This window comes from Myotis daubentonii, chromosome 2, assembly GCF_963259705.1.
Source record: "Myotis daubentonii chromosome 2, mMyoDau2.1, whole genome shotgun sequence".
NCBI lineage: Eukaryota > Metazoa > Chordata > Mammalia > Chiroptera > Vespertilionidae > Myotis > Myotis daubentonii.
In genome coordinates, this window is record NC_081841.1 from 31,782,957 (window position 1) to 31,807,825 (window position 24,869).

General features: G+C 41.0%; 1 protein-coding gene across 1 annotated transcript in view; it reads left to right on the forward strand.

Annotated features, from left to right (window-relative positions):
* Positions 1-745: 745 nt before the first annotated feature.
* The window catches only part of SLCO1C1 (solute carrier organic anion transporter family member 1C1), a 47,829-nt gene continuing 23,705 nt past the window's right edge, over positions 746-24,869 (forward strand). The window contains exons 1-8 of the mRNA XM_059680955.1: positions 746-899; positions 2,280-2,421; positions 10,591-10,723; positions 13,833-13,954; positions 19,283-19,429; positions 20,023-20,121; positions 23,020-23,265; positions 24,299-24,463. Coding sequence (XP_059536938.1) covers positions 771-899; positions 2,280-2,421; positions 10,591-10,723; positions 13,833-13,954; positions 19,283-19,429; positions 20,023-20,121; positions 23,020-23,265; positions 24,299-24,463 — 1,183 coding nt within the window. The 5' untranslated portion in view covers positions 746-770. The remainder of the gene's footprint in view (positions 900-2,279; positions 2,422-10,590; positions 10,724-13,832; positions 13,955-19,282; positions 19,430-20,022; positions 20,122-23,019; positions 23,266-24,298; positions 24,464-24,869) is intronic.

The window sequence follows — 24,869 nt, forward strand, 5'->3', positions numbered from 1 at the left end:
CACTGAGCGAGCCATGAGGAATCCTAAAGAAAAGGGGACATAAGATATGTAAATATTGATATGAACGGGGATAATATAGGTTCAGAGTATGTGAACATGTCCAAGATGCAGTAAGGGAGGGTGGGAAATTAAACACAGAAAGGGAGGCCAGAGATTACTTTCGCCTGAGTTAAATCTAAGTCTGCAATACAAATTTTACTGTGGTTTCCTTACTTGTCAAACTAAAATGATAACACAAATTGGTCCTTTCTTATTTTTTTCTCTCCATATTTTAAGGGTTTGATGTTGGGGACTTATGGGAGTCACAATGTGGTATTCTAGGACTCTTCCGCTAAGAGGATAGATTTAAAGGCTTTAAAGACTTAATTCTAATGAAGCAATATTCAAATGACCGAATTCCTCTTCTTCCTTTCCTGACTGCTTCTAGTTTAAGCTGGCAAGACCACAAAGTTAGCAAAATTCTGCCTCATTATTTATTCCAAAGGCAACATTTAAATTTATTCTTTGCCATAATGAGGCTTAAACTGGAGAGAAATGCTGGCACCCAACTCCTGATAGCAGGATTATTTAATCAAACATCCTGGTCAATTTTAATTGAAAAACTTTGCCAACTTACTGTGGTACTTTCAGGTCAAATTATGTCTACAGAATTGTGATCTATTGTGAAATAAAAATATTATTTAATAAACCACGTGGGTTTGAATGAAATGTTTTTGTTTTTTACTTTTAAAATCAACTTTGACAGATCAGAGTCAAGGAACATTTTCATAATGGCCACTTCATCCAAAGAAAATATCCAGTTATTCTGCAAAAATTCAGTGCAACCTGTTGAGAGGCCTTCCTTCAAAACAGAATATTCCTCCTCAGAGGAAAAACAGCCCTGCTGTGGTGAACTAAAGGTAAAAAACAATCAAATGCTAAAAAAACTGTAAGTAGTGAACAGAAGAATAACAGCAAATTAAGTGGAGTTGATACTCTTGGCTCTCTGTCTAGTTATATTTTCTATACAATATAACTAGAAGCAAAAATTTGTTTCCTTTTTTAAAAATGACCTTAGATGCAATTTATTGAAACCACCGTGTGCCAGGTAGTGAAAGCAATCTCTGCCTGACCATGCAGATCAGCGGTTCTCAACCTGTGGATCGCGACCCCTTCGGGGGTTGAACGACCCTATCACAGGAGTCGCCTAAGACCATCAGAAAACACATATATAATTACATATTGTTTTGTGATTAATCACTATGCTTTAATTATGTTCAATTTGTAACAATGAAAATACATCCTGCATATCAGATATTTACATTATGATTCATAACAGTCGCAAAATTACAGTTATGAAGTAGCAACGAAAATAATTTTATGGTTGGGAGTCACCACAACATGAGGAACTGTATTAAAGGGTAACAGCATTAGGAAGGTTAAGAACCACTGATGTAGATTAAATTGCTAAGTACTACTTTCCTGGTTCATTTGCATACTCTTTCTTAACAAAAAAAAAAAAGAGAGAGAGGGAGAAGAAACGAATAGTTACTAAATATCTACCATGTGCCAGATACCAGATATTATACCATGCACAGTTATAACATTTAATCTATGAAACATCTACATTATTCCCATTTTAAAAATAAAAAATTTGACCTTTCTTGCTGCACAGTATGGTCAGTGGAGGGGATAGGGTTAAATGGTGCTTTTTTTTTTTACTCCAACTTCCTATTCTTTCTTTGTACCAAACATTCACCAACAAATATGTCTTTTTGATATAAATGATAACCTACCCTATGGATACCCTGTTTTACCCCTGGGTCTAGCAAAATACATATGCCAGATAGCAAAAAAAAATCATGCACCATCACTATGAATCACACAATCATGGGTGCTAGACTTGTGATAAGATGTGAAGTGTTGGTTTATGGTTTCTTATTTTCTTACCTATGAATGGCTCCTACCTCTCTTTGATTCACCATAAAATAAGTTTTCTTTTCAAAGCCACAATTCTTTTCAATGTCCTTTGGAGGAAGGAGGAAGAAGGGAGAGAAAAAAAGGAATTCAACTTAAATTCTGTGTAAAAATCTGTTATTTTCAAAAGAAATTGAATTTTTTTTTTTTTTAGAAATTTACATGAACTTGAGGCTGAAATGCTTGAATAAAATGTTCAATGATAACAAGCTTGCTACATTGTTCTTGGTTTGGGGTTTTGTTTGTTTGTTCATTTATTTGTTTAGTAAGTTTCCAGTTGTGTCAAGCTGGAGTCACTAAGTGTGACCTGTCATATTTTCCAGGTATTCTTGGGCGCCTTATCTTTCGTTTACTTTGCCAAAGCACTGGCAGAAGGCTATCTGAAGAGCACCATCACTCAAATAGAGAGAAGGTTTGAAATCCCTACCTCCCTGGTGGGAGTCATTGATGGAAGTTTTGAAATTGGTAGGTATTGCAGATGCCTGGCTTTTAAGCACAAGGTCTTCGAGGCCTGAGTAAAGGACATCTTCACTGTAATTTGTTCTCTCTGAGCAACCAACAGTACATTCCAGGTGTTCAACATTATACCAATCATCCATTTCAGGGTTCTCAATCAGAGTGAGAGACTTTCCTGGAGGAGGGAGGAGAGGTGAGATGCTCTCAGTATTTTTGAGTTTAAAAGTATGTGGTGAGTGTCTGTACAGAAGCCATTTATCCTGAAAGCTCTGTGGTTCAAAATTGAGAAGAATCCAAATGGGCGGTATGAAAAAATCATTGTAATTATTGAAGAAGAAGTTAAACCATGAAAAGGGGTTTCTGCCCAGTAGCCTAGAAAGAAGAGAGAGGAATTCTGTTGGCAAGACTAGTAGAGCAAAGCAGGTAATAAAATTCTACACTCAGGTGTCTTTAGTTAGCAATTTTGTGTAGACAACCTCTTAGAATTTGAAAAGACCAATTGAGTTTAGTCAAAAGTTTTAGAAGTAATTTAAGAGGTATAATCCCAGTTAGTCTTGAATTGATAAACTAAGAGGCATTAATTCTTTGTTAATGTAGAATAGTAGTTCTGTGGTTACTACTGCCAATTGGGACTCAGATATATGCTATAGTAAAATCTTCGATGGCTACATTTTCAGCTTCACTTGGTAACTTTCAGGACAGTGAAGGAATATTTTAACTCTTCAACAATTGCTTTGTTGAATTCATACTACATATTTCAGTTTTTAACACTGAATATCACAGAAAGAATTAAAAGAATGAATAGTTAACCTCTTGCTTTTGGGCATTTGCTACTTAAATCTTTCATCATTCTACCAGAATGAAATGTCTAAGTTTGGTGCTAATCATATGTTAATGTTCTAGCCAGTGATCGGCAAACTGCGGCTTGCGAGCCACATGCGGTTCTTTGGCCCCTTGAGTGTGGCTCTTCCACAAAATACCGACTTCTGCGCATGGGCCACGAAGTTTCTTTTTTTATTTTTTATTTTTTTTAATTAAATCTTTATTGTTCAGATTATTACATTTGTTCCTTTTTTTCCCCCCCATAACTCCCCTCCTCCCAGTTCCCGCCCCACCCTCCGCCCTCACTCCCCACCCACTGTCCTCATCCATAGGTGCACGATTCCCGTCCAGTCTCTTCCCACATCTCCCACACCCCTCTCCCCCCCAAGAACAGTCAGTCCATTCCCTTTCTATGTCCCTGATTCTATTATAATCAACAGTTCATTCTGTTCATCAGATTATTTATTCACTTGATTCTTAGATTCACTTGTTGATAGATGCATATTTGTTGTTCATAATTTGTATCTTTACCTTTTTCTTCCTCTTCCTCTTCTTAAAGGATACCTTTCAGCATTTCATATAATCCTGGTTTGGTGGTGATGAACTCCTTTAGCTTTTCCTTATCTGTGAAGCTCTTTATCTGACCTTCAATTCTGAATGATAGCTTTGCTGGATAAAGTAATCTTGGTTGTAGGTTCTTGGTATTCATCACTTTGAATATTTCTTGCCACTCCCTTCTGGCCTGCAAAGTTTCTGTTGAGAAATCAGCTGACAGTCATATGGGTATTCCTTTGTAGGTAACTGAGTTTCTTTCTCTTGCTGTTTTTAAGATTCTCTCTTTATCTTTTGCTCTTGGCATTTTAATTATGATGTGTCTTGGTGTGGTCCTCTTTGGATTCCTTTTGTTTGGGGTTCTCCGCGCTTCTTGGACCTGTAAGTCCATTTCTTTCACCAGGTGGGGGAAGTTTTCTGTCATTATTTCTTCAAATAGGTTTTCAATATCTTGCTCTCTCTCATCTTCTGGCATCCCTATAATTCTGATGTTGGTACGCTTGAAGCTGTCCCAGAGGCTCCTTACACTATCCTCGCATTTTTGGATTCTTTTTTCATTTTGCTTTTCTGGTTGGATGTTTTTTGCTTCCTCGCATTTCAAATCATTGACTTGATTCTTGCGCTCCTCTGGTCTGCTGTCGGGCGTCTGTATAATATTCGTTATTTCAGTCCGTGTGTGCTTAATTTCTAGTTGGTTCCCCAATATAAGATCGAGGGTCTTATTAGTTTTCGTGTAGATCTCATTAAGTTTATCGGCAGCTTCTAAACAGTTCTTGAGAGACCTTAAAAGTGTGGTTCTGAACTCTATTTCTTCCATTGACAATTTTGTCCTGTTTCTTTGTCTCCGCATTTTGTTATGCTTCCTTGGTGCACCCCCTAGTGGTCTTTGTTCGCAGTCTTATAGATAAATCTTGATTGTTGTAGCTAATTCCAGGGAGGGTTTGACCTCCAGGCCAAGTGGCTATGAGAATCAGCTGTGTCAGCAGTGAGAGAACTTCTGTCCTCTAGGGAGGTGCTAATCTAGCCTTTGCCTGAGGCTATCCAGCAAATGCCTCTGTGCAGGGCTTGGGCGGGGAGGGTCGCACAGGATCAACAGGGTGGGCCGGAGAGAGCAGTTATGGCGGCTCTCAGTCCTGTCCCAAGGGGCTCTGCCTCTCTGAGTCCCAGCGCCCGCTGCAAAGCTGGGAGAGAAAGTTGCACTCGCTCTGACTGAAGCCAGACAGTCCCGCTTCTCCCGTTTGAGTCTGGGTCCCTAAAGACTCGCCCGGATCTGGTGCTCAGAGTCTGCGACTCCCTCCCGATTGAAAACGCCAACCGCGCCCTCCGCCGCCAGCCCACTCCGCTCCGCACCTCAGAATTTGACTTCAGCACTGCGCCTCCTCTGAGTGTCCGTATGCGTTTCTCTTTCCTCCTAGTTGTAGGACTTCCACTCAGCCAGCGTTCCTGTGGTTCTGGGTGATGTCCCTTCCGTTTTTTGGTTTCACTTTTGAAGTAGTTGTTCAAAGCAGCAAACTCCGGCGTTAACCTATGCCACCATCTTGGTTCTCTTCCTCTTTTTTCTTTTTTTCAATATATTTTTATTGATTTCAGAGAGGAAGGAAGAGGTAGAGAGAATCATTGATTGGCTGTCTCCGGCACGCCCCCAGCTGGGGGAATCAAGCCGGTAACCCGGCATGTGCCCTTGATCCGAATGAACCCAGGACCCTTCAGTAGGCAGGCTGAGGCTCTATCCACCGGCCTCTATTCTAGGGCCAGGTGGGCGCTTCTTCTGGGCCACGAAGTTTCAATCGCACTGTACATGCGCACCCACGTGGTATTTTGTGGAAGAGCCACACTCAAGGGGCCAAAGAGCCGCATGTGGCTTGCAAGCCGCAGTTTGCCGACCACTGTTCTAGGCAGTCTTGTTAATATGCAGATACTGATTCTGTAGAGAGGGAAATAAGATTCTGCATTTCTAAGAAACCCCAGGTGATGCTGATGCTGGGGGAGGGCTCATGGGACAGTGCTTGTGAAGTCTACAGTGGTGCACACTAATGTCCTGAGCCTTCACATTCACTCACAACGAACTCACTAACTTTCCCAAAGCAACTTCTAGTCCTTCAAGCTCCCTTTTATGGTAAGTGCCCTATACCATTTTTGTCTCTTGTATAGTGTGTTTTCACTGTGCCTTTCCTATGTTTAGATATACAAGTACTTACCATTGTGTTACAATTGCCTACAGTATTCAGTACAGTAACCATGCTATACAGGTTAGCAGCCTAGGAGCCATAGGCCACCCCAAGCAGCCTGGGTGTGCAGTAGGTTAGACCATCTCGATACAGTATTGATTTCTAAATGTTATCTGTATGCAGCAACCTTGTTTAATTTTTGTTCATTTTAATTGATTGTCTATAGATGGTGTAGAGTTTTCTGAGCAGACAGTTATATTGTTTGAAACATAAGATGATTTTATGTTATTCTTTCTAAATTCATAGATCTGTTATTTATTGGTTTTGCCTTATTTCTTTGGCCTCAGTATTAGGGTGAATAAAAGCAGTGAAAATGGGCATCCTCTCCTATCTGACCTTAATAAAAATGCTTTTAAAATTTTACAATTAAGCAATGTGTTTGATTATGGTTTTGATATATATGCTTTAAAAGTTAATTTGCTCAGATATTTTTTCTTATTACAAATGAGTGGCTAATTATATTGAACTAGAGGCCCGGTGCACAAAAATTTATGCACTCGGGGGGAAGGGGGGGGTCCCTCAGCCTGGCCTGTGCCCTCTCGCAGTCTGGGACCACTCGGGAGATAACGCCCTGCTGGCTTAGGCCTGCTCCCGGGTGGCAGAGGGCAGGCCCAATCCCTAAGTGTAGCCCCTGGTCGGGCACAGAGCAGGGCCGATTGGGGAGTTGGGGCGCCGCCCCCTGTCATGCACAGAGCAGGGCGGATCGGGAGGTTGCGATGCCACCCCCAGTCACGCTCAGGGTAGGGCCGATTGGGGGGTTGGGGCACCGACCCCTGTCACACTTAAGGCAGGGTCGATGGGGAGGTTGCGGCGCCACCCCCTGTCACGCACAGAGCAGGGCCAATCCGGGGGTTGGGGCGCTGCCCCCTGTCACACACAGAGCAGGGCCCATCAGGGTGGTTGGGGCACCTTACCCTGTCACGCACAGAGCAGGGCCCATCAGGGGGTTGGGGAGCTCCCCCCTGTCATGCACAGAGCAGGGTCGATCAGGGGGTTGGGGAGCTCCCCCCTGTCACACACAGAGCAGGGCCGATCAGGGGTTTGGGACGGCGACACTGTCACACTCACAGCAGGGCCGATGGGGAGGTTATGGCTCTACCCCATCACACACAGAGCAGGGCCCATGGGGGGGGGGGGCGGGGGGTTGTGGTGCCGCCCTCTATCACCCACAGAGCAGGGCCGATCAGGGGGTTGGGGCGCCGACACTCTCACACTCAGGGCAGGGCTGAAGGGGAGGTTATGGCTCTACCCTGTCATACACAGAGCAGGGCCCGTGGGGGGGGTGGGAGGGGGGGTTGGGGCGCCGCACCCTGTCACACCCAGAGCAGGGCTGATCAGGGGGTTGGGGCGCCGCACCCTGTCACACACAGAGCCGCAGGGCGATCAGAGGTTGGGGAGCTCCCCCGTATCAGGCACAGAGCAGGGCTGATCAGGAGGTTGGGGCGCCTTCCCCTGTCACAAACAGAGCAGGGCGGATAGGGAGGTTGTGGCCCCCTATCACACACAGAGCCACAGGGTGATCAGGGGGTTTGGGTGCTGCTGCCTGTCACGCTGATCCCGGTGCTGGGAGGCATATTACCCTTTTACTATATAGGGTAGAGGCCTGGTGCATGGGTGGGGCTGGCTGGTTTGCCCTGAAGGGTGTCCTGGATCAGGGTGGGGGTCCCCACTGGGGTGCCTGGCCAGCCTGTGTGAGAGGCTGAGGGCTGTTTGCAGCTGGTCACACACCCTTCAGGGTCGGGGTCCCCACTGGGGTGCCTGGCCAGTCTGTGTGAGGGGCTGAGGGCTGTTTTCAGACTGGCAGGTGACGGAAGCTCCCAACTGCTCCTTTTTTTCTCTTTTCTTTTTTTTAATTCTGGGACAGCTTTAGCTCTGAGGCTCCAGCTCTTAGGCCTCTGCTGCTGAAAGTAGGTATCTGCTTTGTTTCGGTTCGATACAATGTATAACTCCAGCTCTGACTCCAGCTCTGAGATCCCAGCTCCCTGAAAGCTGGTTTCTGGGGGTTTTTTTAGCTTCTATATTTGTTAAAATGTTTCAAACTGCAGGCTCAGAGGCCTGCAAGGCAGGCGGGGAACATTGGTTTCCTCTGTCACTGAAGCAAGCAAGCCTCATGTTAGTTTCAAGCTGCCTGGCTGCCGCCGCCATCTTGGCTGACAGTTAATTTGCATATCGCCCTGATTAGCCAATGGGAAGGGTAGCAGTCATACACCAATTACCATGTTTCTCTTTTATTAGATAGGATGCTTTTCTACATATGTTAAGATAACCATAGTTATTTTATTAATTTTCTTTTTTTTATAACACCTCTGTACTCCTGGAATATACTATATTTGGTCTTTTCTTTTATTGTTCTTGTATAGCTTTGATTCCAAAATATATTAGTCTTTCCCTAACGAGTTTGGCTCAGTGGATAGAGGTTGGCCTGCAGACTGAAAGGTCCCAGGTTTGATTCCTGTCAAGGGCATGTACCTTGGTTGCGGGCACATCCCCAGTAGGAGGTGTGCAGGAGGCAACTGATTGATGTTTCTCTCTCATTGATGTTTCTAATTCTCTATTCCTCTCCTTTCCTCTCTGTAAAAAATTAATAAATATATTAAAAATATTAGTCTAATAAGATGAGTTGAGGAGTTTTCTGTTATCTGAAATGCTGTGTGTATGTGGAATCTGTTATTTGAAAGTTTGGTAAAACATATTTTTAAAACTCTATGGAACTGTTGCTTTTTGAGAGGCTAGTGATGGTAGATGTGAAAGAATTTTGATATCCAATTCAATCTTTTAAAGATCATTTATCACCATTTATTCTTCAAGTGTATCTTCCAAGAATTCAGAAAGGATACTAAGTAAAAGAACATGACTCGTCTACATATCACAGATGCTGAAATGATATCATGCAGTATTTGGCATACCCACAAATGTAACACAAAAACAGACTGTAAACATTGAGTCCTCTATTGTGAGGGAAGTGGGGAGGGGAGGTGGTGTAGGGAGACAGTATTTATAAACTGAAAACAAACTTTCCGGGTTTTGTTTTGTTTTGTTTTTACTGTGACACTCTAACAAAAATAGAGACATAATTAGCAATATATTCAACACAAAATTTCCTCTACGAAATACTTAGATGTCAAATGAGAAATATCATACTCAATGTTTTTTAATATGAAAATTAAAAGGAGGTTAAATCTTCCGAGAGCCATAAACCCTGGAGCCACGATGTAATCTACTTTTCTCACTATCATTTTTGTCCTCCAGGCTAGAAAAATTGCTGTGCTTTTTGCACTTGACTAATGCTGGCAATGTGAATGAACAGTAGTAAATTAGATGATTGCTTGCAGATGTAAGGGAACACTCTTGCAAAAAAAAGAAATTGGAAACATCAAGAAGGACTTTAACGCAAGGCTACCCATCAGCCATCACAATCAAGTGCTGCGTTATTGCTAAGTTCTTGCTCTATCTAGCACTCTAGTGCTTAGAAAACTAAATGTTCAAAATGCAAATAGTTAATACTTTAAAGCCCTTTGATATCCAACACCCTAGCAGTGTTTATCAAAATATGTTCCAGAAACCATCTTCACCAACACATTTGAGCTAGGATTAAAAATGCAGATTTCTTGGCCTGCCCTCAGATCCGAGGACTCAGACACTTTCGGGAGCTGCCGAGATTCTGCATTTTTAATATTTCTATATCTCTTACCACCTTGTTCCAGGAATTTTGTGCGGAGGAAAGCACGAGGACATCATCCCTAAAGCATGGTTAGTCAGTGTCTTCATCATCACACGCATCTCCAGAGACATTTTAGAAAGACCTAATTCCACCTTCAAAAAGTATTTCTTAGTTATTTTTTTTATAAAGAGATAGATGTGTATAATTTGTGAGATTTTATATTTCATAAAATTTGTATTATAAATATACATGGAAGTTATATAATTAATATGTTCCTAAATTGATATGGGTATTTATGTAATTTATGCTTCTACTTTGAATCTTACCTTTTTGTAAAAAGGATATAAACAAATTATAAATATCATTTGTAAAAATATGAATTTTATAATTTGATTTCATTTAAAGTGAGGTACAGTTGTTTTACTTTTTCTTACTAGTTTATATTCAGCTAAAGCAAGAATATGTGTTTCAAGAGCAAATGGGAAGCTATAAGAAGTTTTATTAGAAAACTTTAATAAATGAAGAAACAATAATAAAGTTTACTTCCAAATCAGCAAAGAAAATTTAAGAGAACAGCTGAAGGATGCCTTCTACAATTTGATTAATGATCAAAACACTTTAAAAGGACAAATCATTAGGGTATGTGAAAATGAAGTAGAAGGCTTGGTCATTAAAATATTCTGACAAAGGGGTAACCTGATTGAAGTAATGAGTAAAAAGACAATTTCAACAGTCTTCTCAGTTTAAAGGAAAGAAAGTCAAATGATAGGAATGATGGTTGGAAACAGTTTAGTCACAACAAAATATCGCTAAGGCTTGCTATAGACATTCATTCATTGACTTAACCTCATGTAGTTATTCTGCTGACTTTTTCTAAGTTCTCTAACTCATGAACATTTATTCTTTTCCTCCAAGGGAATCTCTTAGTTATCACATTTGTTAGCTACTTTGGAGCCAGACTTCACAGGCCAAAAATAATTGGAGCGGGCTGCCTGATCATGGGAGTTGGAACGTTGCTCATCGCACTGCCTCAGTTCTTCATGGAACAGTGAGTCAAATGCAATCATCCTGTTCTTGCTGTAACCGACAGCTGCATTTCTCTCTTTATGGTTACAATTAATTATTCAAATGTTATAAAATGGCCCCTGATAAATTCTATCTTATTTTTATTATATCTTCTTTGGGCAAAATTTCAGAGCACTTGCAATTTTACTTATAATTTAATCTGTAAGAAAAAAAGTTTGAGACACTTCTATGTTTTGATGTCAACAAAATTAAAGGGAAATTTTCAATTACATGTCTTCATTCAACTGCTTTAATTTAGCTGTTGAGACAAAATATATAAGCAAAAAGAAATGAATATATTATGTGATAAATGTCAAATGGGTGTCAAATGGGTAATGAGTGAGTATTACTGGTAATATGCTGGGTCATGGTACACTTGACTGGCAGGACATTGACATAAGGATATGTTATCAAATCAAAATAAGTATTCCATTTACAAATATTATCTCATAGCACTACCTCAATAAAAGTGGGGTGTCTGTATCCTTGAACTCTGAAATCTACTTTTGGGGCTTTGTTAGTACATTTGTTAGTACTTGCATACAACTTTAGTAGTTCCAAAGGTTTTTCACCTTTATTATATCACTGGAGGCCCAGCGTGCATGAAATCGTGATCGAGTAGCTCGCTTCCACTTGCCTCAGCTGGCCGCCCCGCCCATCGCCCCTTGTAGCTCGTGCCCTGCCCTCCACCACTCATAGCTCCCCGCTGCTAGTAGCTCGTCCCGGTCCCGCCTGCCTCTGCTCATTTGGTCATGACGTCCTTATGGCGTCACGGCCATAGGCCTTTTATTAGGATAGATTCCATCCTTACAATAACCCATGGGGTAGAAGAACATAGTTTATACTTTGTTACTTTGGAGCTAAGGACCATGACTTAGAGTCTGGTGACTTTCTCACGTTTAAGTGTCTTATATTATAGCACTGAACTCCTAAAGCAGGTATTCTGACTTTTTTATGCATATCCATGTTGCCTCGGTCCTCTGTGCTTACCTATTCTGACTGAAAGAAGTGACTTCCAAGAGGTATAGAAACAAGAAAATAACTTTAAAATTATATGCCAATTAAAACTTTAATTATTTCCCAGTGTAGATCAATGCATTGTGACATTTTAGAGCGGGAGAGACTTAGAAATGATCTGGTCCAAACTCATCCAAAGATTCCCAGGTCACTTAAATGCCTAGAGTCCGATTCTGGCCTCTGGCCAGTCTGTAAAGGTGCACAGAAGCCTCTGTGTGGCATCTTTCCTACCTGTCTGTATGGTTTCCCTCTACCTTCACTTTTACTTGGAGAGAGATTCACGGCTTCAGGGCTTCTGCCTGCTCTTGGCCATATCTCTGGCCTCCTTTCCACAGGATCACTGAGGTTCTACAAAGGTTTTATGTGGGCCGATGCCTAAGGAAGAGGCAAAGGAAGAGACCAAGGAAAGGAGCGTATCTAAGAGAAGGCCAGCGAGACAGCCGGGCTAGTGCTGACAAAGGATGCCGAAGGGGCAGAAAGAGATTCATATTCATATTCACCTTTTACATGTTGAAAGATATATTTGTTTATTCATTTTTTTTTAGTTGTGCCATTTGCCTGGTGCTGTGTCAGGTAATGGGGCTACTTCACTGAAGAAAAATAAAGAAACAAAACATACACACACTTCATGAAGTTTGCTATCTACTGAGGATTATTACAGTAACTTATTTTCAATCTTCCATAGGATGAGTCACTAATTGGGTACTTGTCCAAATATAATTTTTGTTCTCTAAAAGACTACCTACTACATATGCTCTGTCTGCCTAGCAGCAATACCCTTAATGGCCAACAAATAATATTAATCATGGATATCAATTATTAAGGGCCTGCCCCCAAGAGGCTATGTTTAGCTTTATGTATGGCAGGTCATCTAACTCATGGATTTAAGAAATATACGTATATTGATTATTGTTCTAGGAAATAAGGATAAAGTAGTGAAAAATCTCTGCTTCCATAAATCTTATGAAGAATAGACCATGAACCAACAAATAACGATATAGTAAGTCAGATAACGTTAGAGAAAACCCAATAAGACACAGAAGGAGTATGTGTGTAGCAGGTTGCTATTTAACATAAGATTGTCAGGGAATGGCTCACTGAGATGGTGACATTTGGGAACAACTGAAAGAGATGAAAGGGAGAGCTACACAGATGTCTGGGGAGGAAGATTCTAGGCAAAACGAGCAGTGAATGCTAAGTTTCTAGCAAGAGGGAGCCTGGGTGAACTGTAGAGAGCCTTGTGACCCAGTGGGATGAACCAGGGGAAAGTGTACAAAAAAAATGGGTGAAGGTGTCAAGGTTGTTTCTCAAACTTTGATGGACATTTCACTGGAGGCTCTTGGTAAAATGTAGACTTGAGACTCAGCTGGTGCTGCTGGTCTGCATACCACACCTTGAGTAGTAACGTGGCAAACAATTGCAGGGACGTTAACTTCATCTGGAATGAGATGAGGAACCAGTGGGGAGTTTTGAGCAGAGGGGCATGAGCTGACATATTTTAAAGGGTCACATTGACTACTGCTTGGAAAAATAACTCTGGTGGAACAAACTTGAAAGCAGGGAAACTATTTACAGTAGTCTCTGTAGAGATATAGCTCTCCGTAGCTACTATAGAATTTCATGCATCAGAATCAAGATTGTGTCAGCCATGGTTTGAATCCATGTTAGAACTAAAATCCCTACTTTGAAAGCATTCATACCCTGGGCCTCCTTTCCATTACTTCTTTGCCTCCTTATCTAACCAACTTCAATAGGCATATTTTTCCCACCAAGATAGTATGTAATTTACAGTCATCTTATATTAAAATGAACCTCTATGAATAATTCTTACTTTTATTTTCTTTCATTACAATGGATAATTGACGGGTTCAAATAGGGTACAACACCTATGAACCGGATTTTCTGGCAGTATATTCAGAAATCTCTGCTATTAAACATTGGTTTGGTTTGGTTTGGGGACTCAGGGATAGCTGAGAACTCAAACAAGTACCCTAATGAGTCATGTAGTATACATGCAATATTTTTTGCATGATACTAAATGAGCCTGTAGTAAAGAAAATGTTCTTTTTATACAGGTACAGATATGAAAGGTATTCCTTCTCCAATTCCACTCTTAGCACCTCTCCATGTCTCCTGGAATCAAACAGTCAATTAACAACCTCAGTTATGGAAAAATCACCATCCAAAATAAATAATGGTAAGATTATTTTGTTTTTACTTTAATGACTAGGCAAGCTTTTTTAAAAATACTTTATATGTTCTTTATTATGGACAAATATCTATATAATTTTTGCTGTCTAAAGCTTTACTACTTACATTCTCGCCAGTTTGGCTCAGTGGATAGAGTTTCAGTCCACAGCCTGAAGGGTCCTGAGTTAATTCTGGTCAAGGGCATGTACCTTGGTTGCAGGCTCCATCCCGGATCCTAGTTGGGGTGCACGCAGGAGGCAACCAATCAATATTTCTCACTCCTTGTCTCTCCCCCTTCCTTCCACTTTCTCTAAAAATCAATGGAAAGATATTCTCTGGAGAGAATTAACAACAACAACAAAAAGCTTTACTACTTAGACTGAGATGTTATAGTGCCATAAAAAATCCTAGAATATGAAGCAGTATATGATGAGATCCTAAGAAAATGCATCTATATACACTGAGTGGCCAGATTATTCTGACCACCTGACACTTGTAGGCAAATTAATTTCGTGCTGAAGTTGCTAGAGGACCAGACCATTATAAATAGGGAAACAGGTTTTTTACCAGGACAGTAGAAGTGACTTTTTTTTCTAAAGATATGGGGAAACAACGTGATTTAGCAGCCTTTGAACGTGGGATATATTTGAACATGAGTGGCCAGATTATTATGACCACAGTGTAGGCAAATTAGCCATACACTGTGTTGTATGGGATATGGAAGCCGAAGGCCTACCGAGATAAAACATTTCTAGTTTGCACAGGAACACAAGGATTGGGCAGTCGAGCATTGGAAAAAAGTCATGTGGTCCGACGAATCACGTTTCCAGTTGCATCATGCAGATGGCAGAGTGAGAATTTGACAAAAACAGCATGAAATCATGCACCCCACATGCATGAGTACAACTCTTCAAGCTGATGGGGGCAGTTTTATGGTTTGGGGCATGTTTTCCTGGCATGATTTGGGCCCTTTAATTCGTGTGGAACAACGTCTGAATAGCACAACATACCTAAGTATTGTTGCTGATCAAGTTCATCCTATCATGTTGATGGCGTATCCCAATGGAGATGGCTTCTTCCAACAGACAATGCGCCATGCCATGGTGCTTGTATTGTGCAGGAGTGGTTTCAAGAACATGAGGGAGACTTTACCTTGCTTAGGTGGCCCCCATAATCACCAGATCTCAATCCAATTGAGCATTTGTGGGATGAAGTTAAAAGAGCCATCAGGCAGTTGTTTCCACAACCATCAAATCTCACAGAACTGAACAGTGCTATTCATCAGGCATGGTGTCAGATTCCTCGCATCACCTTTCAACATCTCGTAGAGTCAATGCCAAGAAGAATCGCTGCAGTATTGAAGGCAGAAGGTGGCCCAACGAAGTACTGATGGGGTGGTCATAATAATCTGGCCAGTCATAATAATCTGGCTACTCAGTGTATATATAAGAGCCTAAGCGACCGTTATGAACAGACAACCAGACAACTGGCCAGTAGCTATGATGTGCACTAATCACAAGGGGCTATACACTCAGTTCACTCCCACAGCCAACCTCCCACAGCTGGCCAACCACCCATGGTCCCTCCCTTTGGCTGGCCCAATCTCCAGCCAGGTCGAGGGACGACCCACCCATGCACAAATTTGTGCACCGGGCCTCTAGTAGAAAATAAAATCTTATGGGACAAGGAACATTACTTGCTGGTGACTGCGGAAAGCCTTCTGATAGTTTCAAATAAGTCGGGCCATGAAATCAGGGTAAAGCTAGTTTAGCATTTACAAATCTCAGTCCATTGCTCAGATATGAAAGCAATATATTTTTTCCTGAGAACTCAGTTTAATTTATATGTTCAGCCTCTCTTCATCAAAATGGCAAATACTTAATCTCAGTCAAATTTTCCCTAACCTTTACCCTTTTCCCAGGGTCTGCTTACATTCTGAGGTTACATAATAGTAAAAAGGGGAGTTATGGGAAGAGGATGTCTGGTGTTATTGGTGCCCTCTATTCTTAGACATCTAATCCTTCTGGCCACAGTGTTTGGTCATACATGTCACCTTGGGGTCATCTTGTGTCCATGTCTGTGTGCTCTTAGCACAACTCTCTCTGATGCAGGAGTGATTGTCTTAGAAACATGGATATAATTCTACTTTCCACACAAGATAAGAGTTGGGGAATTTTGTTAGAAAGATAGAGTTCCATGTGGCTGGTGCACATTATACACCAATGATATGTATGAGTCACCCCTGGGGACATGGGAATCATCTCTTGTGTTAATGTAAATGGTGAAAACCTGTGAGGAGCTGAAGATGGGGATGCTTAACTCCATTGTGCAACCAGTTCATGTTTGGGGTCTTACCACCTCCCTGGACTTTGCCTGCTCATGGTGGCACAGGTTCTTCTCATTCATGGAATCCAAAAACCTACCCACAGGTGTTTGTCTCTGGGATACCGCAAAGGCATCCCCTCCCTCCCTATCCCTTCAGCATCAACAGATCAACTCTTATTCCCCAACACCCCCATCTCACTCCCTATTCCTAGATTGAAATTGATTTCTACAAACTATGGAAGAATTCCTTTTATATACCTTCTACCCATCCAAATATTTTATCTTTATATCTTAAAACCTTTCACTCCTCTAATATTCTTATTAATGCTTTCTTTTGAGATGTCTCTTTTCTGGGCAGTGAACACTAGCAGTCTGGCTGTTTGAATGAAGGGGAAGGGCAGAGGATTAAAAGAAATATGGAAATATGAGAAGAGAATGTGGGGGAGGACATGCTGGACATAAAGAATATCATGGATAATAAATTTAATTGACATAAAGAGGCAAGAAACTGAGCTAAAGAGTTTGAGTTTTCATCTGTATACCATGGTCAGTCATTGAAGATATTTTGTTTTTATTTTAGATAATCAGAGAAGAGACAGGATATCAATGACAATACAGCCAATTAGCAAATATTTAAACCTTTGGTGTTAAAAAAGAAACATAAGATTTAGAGATGGAATGAAAATGTTTTTAATGTAAAGAGACGAGTTATTAAGTCAGACACAGAGTATAAGACTCACAACTCAATCCTTTTATTTTCTTTAAAATCATAGACCTATGTGGGCATTAGACATAATGAACACAAGGCTCACCTTGAAGATGCTAGTGGGGCAAATGTAGGACTCTTCTCAAAATGCTCCACATATGACCCTGTTCCTCCCTTCTCCATAATAGTCTAGAGCAAATGTGTCCCCTGGGACTCTCTGTGGTGATGAAAATTCTCTATATCTATGCTGTCCAATACAGTAGCCATTAGCCACATGTGACTAGTAGGTACTAGAAATATAACTAATGTGACTGAGCATCTGAATTTTTACCTTTATGTCATTTTAATTAATTTAAATTTCCATAGCTTCCGGTGGTTTATGGCTACTATATTGGAAAGCACAGATCTAAGGTGTCTACATTTATCTATAAAACTTATCAACAAGCTTCTTAGCAGAACAATAATAAATGTTAGGGCTAGAATTGACATTAGAATCAATTTTTGGTAAAGGAATTCCCATCATACTTTGGCGAATGGAAGAGAAATCTAGAGAAGATAAGTGAAAAACCCAGGGTCCCTTGGCTACATTTCTAGAAGTGGCAGAATCAAGACCGGAAACTATGTGACTGCACAGAGTTCTTTTGTGTTTTGCAGTCAGACTCAACTACATGAAAGCTGAGTCCTACTGAGTCACCTCAGTTCTTTTTTAAAAATTTTTTTTTATTGACTTTAGAGAGAGAGGAAGAGAGAGGGGAAGAGAGATAGACAAGTCAATAAGAGAACATTATTGATTGGCTGCCTCCTGCTTGCACCATACTGGGGATCAAGCCCACAATCTGGGCATGTGCCCTGACTGGGAATCAAACTCTGACCTCTTCGTTCCTGGATTGATGCTCAACTACTGAGCCACATCGGCTGGGCACCCTCCAGTTCTTTGTAACCCAATGCTTTACCTTCAGAAATAGCTTTAAGGATTACTAATAGGTGAAAATAACTCCTACCTCATAGGATTCCTAGGGGAATTCAATTTAAAAATGCCCATAGAACACTTATCCCAGTGCCTCACAGAAAGGGAGCATTCAGAAGTGACAATTTTTGGAGTTGGTGAATATCCTTTTTATTAAAGTGACCAAACCAGGGGTGGGCAACACCTGGCATGAGTGCCCAACATGGCATGCCAGTAACTTTTGCTGGCACGCGAAACCCTCTCTTATAATCTTCCATTTACAATTTTTTTCTTAATATCGACTTTTTTATTTTTCAGATAAATTCAGTGTAGGTGCATCTTAGATAAATAAATAAATTTACATACCATGTATGCATTAAAAAATAAATGTATTTTTCATCATCATATACTGTGTTTTTGTCACTCGAATGGATTTTATTTCTTCAAGGTTCTTCACATACGTACACCTTAAGAGATATCAAATAGGCGTAACATGTTCTCAAAAAATTAGGGTTGGCATGCAGAAGAATTTTGAGTCATAGATTTTGCTGGTTTTGGTATGCACTCACAAAAAGGTTGCCCATCCCTGGACTAAACTCTTGAACAAATATTTCATTTATGATATGGGAGTAATTGTCCAACTTCACAAATTCATATTAAGGCATGGCTTTTATGAAAGCAATTTTAAAATTGTTAGCTTTGAATCTCTAAAAATACATCAAAGGTTCTTTTTGTTGGAATAGTTATACTTCTAAAGCTTATAAGGTTTATAATTTTTAGATGATTTTTTCTAAAAATGAGCCCTAAAGATTGTTATTCATCATCAAACAATTATAATTATAGGCAATGCTACCCAAAGTTGAAGTCTCAGCCATCTAAAATTTTGAATTTCCGATAAAACTTCATCAGCAATAAAATTACAAGTGATTTCTGCTGGAAAAAAAAATAGAAAAGTTTAAAGATTAAGGCAAGAAAAGTCTTTGTTCAAATTTTTGTGTTTGGTCTTAGGAGGATATTGAAGGTTATTGGAGTGTAGGAATTCCAAGAACTTAGCTTATGTATGAAATAAAAAGAAGAGAGAAAATAAGAAGGAAGGGAACAGGAACAAGAAGCAATAGAGTTCCTTGATCAAAGTCTCTGGGGGACTTACACTACCTAAACTACTGAAGTTACGAAACAGACATTTCCCAATCTTGCTCAAGCCTCTCAAACTATGTCTGTCATATTTTACTTTTACATTCTAATCTAATTTTAGGACAACTTGTAGAAAAGCAGAATAAATATTTAACTTTAATTGTAACGTTATTTCATTTGTCTTATTTGCTTTCCTTTTTTTCTTGTTTTCCTTTCCTTTCAAGAATGTGAAATCGATGCCAGCTCCTCCATGTGGGTTTATGTTTTCCTGGGGAACCTTCTTCGTGGAATTGGAGAAACTCCTATTCAGCCCTTAGGCATCACCTACCTTGATGATTTTGCCAGTGAAGACAATGCGGCTTTCTATATTGGTAATGCCCACCTCATTTATCTTCTCAGAAAGCAGGGTACCTGGTTTTCTCAACTCCATTCTAAACTAAATTGGATGTGGAAGGCTTTTTACTTCATACCCAAATCCTTTATTCAGTTCACACATTTCTGAAGTCCACAGTCAGGATTTGAATAGTAAAGAAACTTCAAATATTGGACTCTATTGCATTAGGGGAAGAACATCAAATTAAAGGAAAGTAATTGAGCTCCAAGGCAATGATATATGACCTTGTGTAAGTATCTTCACAGACTTCATGGACTGTAGAAGCATGTAGGTGACATATTTATATATCAGAGAGTCAGTCCTCGTGTTATTTTCTTACTAAGAGGTAATTAATGGCTTAGCTTCTTCCAAAGCTAAGAAGAATTTATTTCCTAATTCAATGAAGTTGAAAAATTGACAAATTGACTACACTTAAATAAAGACTTTATGAAATATTTTCAGTTACTAACCAGTTCTCATTCCACATGTCTTGTTTAAAATTTTATTAATTTACAAAAGCAAAGGTACCTTATTATTTAAGTTTTTTAATTTTTTATTTTATTTATTATTATTATTATTTTTTTGGTGCAGGTTGTGTGCAGACGGTTGCAATTATAGGGCCGATCTTTGGCTTCCTGTTAGGCTCATTATGTGCCAAACTGTATGTTGACATTGGCTTTGTAAATCTAGGTAAGGAAACGAACGTATTGTTATTTGTTCATTTGTTTCACTGCAATTTTATAATGGGATGGGGTAGAAAATAGCAGTTTGACTTTTTATAAAATGATAGGATAGTAATCTTTCATAAAATAAAAATAGGCCAAGAAAAAATGTATTGTTGAGAGAATCCTCATGCACATTAATAAATGGAATATGAAAAATAGGTGGTAATTAGAACTGGATGACCCATGCTATTCAGGTGTATCCTTTTTCCCTTTGGTTAGCCAGTTCAAATGCACTTCACCAGAGCTATGACTACATATTGTGGCTACTTGTTGGCTCTTGTTGGATGCATGTGTATCAACATTTATTATAGTCACATCAATTGATAATGTGTTTATTGACTTGCCAGAAAAACCAAGGATTGAAAGTCTTCTGGCAACCAAAATTCCCTTCTTTACTGTATGTCACGAGACTAGCTTTCCTTCTGGGGGAGTGCTTGCGTAGGGAATAAATGTGGGCCTCATGTTTCCATAGCTATTAGTTTATTTCTTTCCTTGTGAGGTGGACCCCCTGGAAACATATAGTATTTTTGTGTAAAAGAATTCTAAGAAAGCAATTTGAAAAAGTATGCTATTTTTTTTTAAATTCTGGAATTGCACTTTGAAATTATTGTGTTAAAATAGAATGCAAAAGTCTTGTACTAGTTGTTCTTCTTTAATCACATAAAATGCAGGCATATTCCAACATATTTACCTAGTTATTCCTTTGTTAGTTCATTCACCTCCAAATTTTACTTTACAGCTACTTTATCCCAGGAGTGATTGTATCACAGTGAACAAAATAGCTGAGTTTATTGACTCCTTGAATTTTACAGTCCAGTCACAGAGACTGATAGAGACAAGGGATTAGAGGTGTGATGAGTGGTACAGAGGAAAATGGTTAAGGGGAAGCAATGAAGAAGTAGCAATAAACTTGTATAAACATTTTACTGAGTAGAATGTAGTGGCTATTGAGCCTAGATGTCAAAAGACATGTGCTTTTTTGTTGCTCTTAAAGAGGGTGGTGCAGGTAGAGTATAGTAATATGTTTTATAGGTTTTTATATTTAAGAAAAATAGCTGGTTAAAAAAACTGTATCAATTCCCACCTTTTAGTCCAATATGATATGATATTGTTTTATTTACACATGCAAATCTTGCTTCAGGCCTATAAATAGCTCTCAGTATTATTACTAGTAAACATCTATACTAATAAAAGAGAAAAATGGTAATTGGCGTACGACGATACCCTTTTCATTGGCTAATCAGGGCTATATGCAAATTAACTGCCAACTAAGATTGGCAGTTAACTGCCAACAAGATGGCGGTTAATTTGCATATGTAGCACAATGCAGGGAGGCAAAAGGGAAAGCAGGAAGAAGCCCCCTGCCACTGACAGTGATCGGAAACCCAGGGGGGAGCTAAGAGCTGGGGGGCAGGGCAAAGGCGGCCCTGGGGCTGCCTTTGCCCTGCCCCCCAGCCATGATCGGAGAATCAGGCGCCTTTTCCACCCTGGCCAGTGATAGCAGGAAGTAGGGGTGGAGCCAGCAATGGGAGCTGGGCACAGTCGAAGCTGGCAGTCCCAGGAGCTAGGGGTCCCTTGCCTGGGCCTAAAGCGAAGCCCACGATCGCGGGGCCGCTGCAGGTGTGGGTCCCCGCTGCCCGGGCCGGACTCCTCAGCCAGAGGCTTCCTGCAGGGGCAGGGGCGGAGCCCGCACAATTGCGGCCCCCCTGCCCCCGCTGCCACTGCAGGTCCCCGCTGCCACTGCAGGTCCCCGCTGCCCGGGCCGGACGCCTAGGCCAGAGGCGTCAGGCCTGGGCAAGGGGCCGATCCTGCGATTGGAGGGTGATGGGGGTCAATGCCTGAGGGCTTCCCAGTATGTGAGAGGGGGCAGGCGGGGCTGAGGGACCCTCCCCCCCGCCCCTCCCCCCCACACACACCCAGTGCACGAATTTCGTGCACCGGGCCCCTAGTTCTATATAATAAAAGCTGAGCGACCAAAATGGCGGAACGACCAGAGACCAGAATGCCTGGGGCCCCTCTCCCCAGCCAGCCCTTCCCCCCAGCCAGGACCCCCACCCCTGATCCAGGGCCCCCATCAGGGCTGGCCAGCCGGCTCTCACCTGTGCACTGGGCCTCTATCCTATATAATAAAAGGGTAATATGCAAATTGACCCTAACAGTGGAACAACCAGAACGACCACTCAACCAGTCACTATGAGGTGCACTGACCACCTCTCAGTCCCGATTGCCTGATGTCTGGCAGGCTCCAATCGCCTGATGGTGAATGGGGAACTGGAGGTGGGTGGCAGCGGGTGGCAGCCCAGGTAGATGGTCCTGCTCACAGGCCAGGCCTGGGGACCGTACTTGTGCATGAATATCATGCACCAGGCCTCTAGTAATTTAATAAATAGCATTTATAGTGCTTTAGACTAGATTTGGGCCATAGGGTGCAGGATATAACTTTTTCTTTGAGAAAAATCTTAGACCTTCAATTTGTAAATCAGGAAATGGTGCTGATATGACATAGCTGGCAGAAGGTTTTGGACCTTCCTAACTCTCCCTCACATGTCACTTTCCCCCTGCCACAGGCCCAGGGGTCCCTCTGCAGAACTCCAGAGCAGAGTTTAGAAACCCTGGGTTCCCTTCCAGTATTTAGACTCTATATTTATAATCTAAGGAACAACAAAATAAATCATCATGCTCCACCCTCTTTCCTTCAAAAAGCATGATAATAATGTTCAGGTTAGAAAAAGTAATGCATGAATTATTAGGTATTTTGATAATGTGATTGAGATGATGCTAGAATTTTATTTTTTAAAAAAGGCTTATTTCAACATATGAGCTTTGCTGTATATACCACTGAGCCATCCTGTCTCTTTTTCAGATCACATCACCATTACCCCAAAGGATCCCCAATGGGTAGGTGCCTGGTGGCTTGGTTACCTAGTCGCAGGAGTCATAAGTCTTCTTGCAGCTGTGCCTTTCTGGTGTTTACCAAAGAGTCTCCTGAGACCCCAAAGTAAAGAGGATACCAGTTCCTCCTCTGAAAAATCCACATTTATTATGGGGGATCACACAGAGTACCAAACACCCCATAGAGAAAAAGCAAAAATAATGGAAATGGCAAGAGGTGAGCCAGATTCTCCTTGATTGAAACATTTTCAGTTTTTCTGTTTGGGCTTTATAGGGATTCTATAAGTCATTCCCTCTCTCTCCTTCATGTGTTCATAAAAAAAAAGTGAGAAACTATGTAGTAAGCAGAAATGAAGATTTAAAAGTCAGGATTATTAATAAAAAAAAAAAATCGAAGAGCATGACCCAAAATCTTGGTAAACCTTCCTTGCTGACATATCCATCCACACACCTCCTCAGTGGAGACCTCGCAACTGCCCCTATAGGATTGCTGTTTCATACCAGTCTGGGTGGGCAGAAAAAAAAGAGTGAATCTTCAGGGCTTGTGGCCTTTAAAACAGATGACATCCACCCATGTGAGAAATGTATATCAATGTATGTCTCCTACCAGTGATGGAAGGAGCAAGTGTGGTGTGCGGCAAAACCATACATGTTCTAGTGAATTCCCCACACGTGGTGATGGGTATCCATGAGAAAGATTAGTTTCTTTCAATGGGCCTGGAAGGGTTCCCAGTAAGCAATATTTACATTTATAGAAAGCCTTCACCTTTCTAACTGTTTGGCTACATAATAGGAAGAAGGGAGCATGCCAAAGTTCGTTTCTTAAACTAAAGTCCATGCATTAAATGGAGACAACGTTCATATGCCTTTCCTTGTGACGGTGACCCAAGTTTGAAGAATAGACCAGGAAACTGAAGTTCTTGATGTCCTGCTTGTGACTCCCTGCTCTTAGTGAGGGAGTGGTAGTTCTTCTTGCCCTTTACCCACATCAGTTAGAGGAGTCTGTTTTTGTCTGACTTATACCTCAAACTATGATATAGATGTTTTGCCCATAGAAGCATGCTCTATGTCTAGCTCTCATCCTTGACTTGTGCCAATGACTTGATATGTATAGTGTGAATGTGTACCACACTGTAACTGCAGCTGATAATACGACAATGGGACTCAGCCACCTAAGCCCTGCTGCCATGGCTATATCTTCTGCCAAGTGTGACTGTCTTTAATCACTCCATGTTGTTTTTGTCTTACAGATTTTCTTCCGTCGCTGAAGAGTCTTTTAGGAAATCCAGTGTACTTCTTATATTTGTGTGCAAGCACTGTTCAGTTCAATTCTTTATTTGGCATGGTGACATATAAACCAAAGTACATTGAGCAACAGTATGGGCAGTCATCTTCCAAGGCCAACTTTGTTATTGGTATGCTCATCTTCCTTCATGCTTTCCAATAGGTACTACCAGCAGCATCCTGTTAACTCTTAGTACCTTTAGAAAAAAGTGTTCCAATATTTAGACTGAAGGTAATTTATGGTATTTTAGATATGAAGGAAAAAAAAGTGAGTAAAAATAATCTAGCAGGATAAAATATTTAGACAGTCTGTGGTACAACTTTCTAGCAAAGAAAATGTTCACAACTACGGGCGAATGACCATGAAAATATCACATAGATCACATGCATTTTATGAGGAGACTAGAGGCCCAGTGCACAAAATTCATGCACGGGGGGGAGGGTCCCCTCAGCCCAGCCTGAACCCTCTCCAATCCAGGACCCCTCAGGGGATGTCCGACTGCCGGTTTAGGCCCGATCTCTGGGATCTCTGGGATC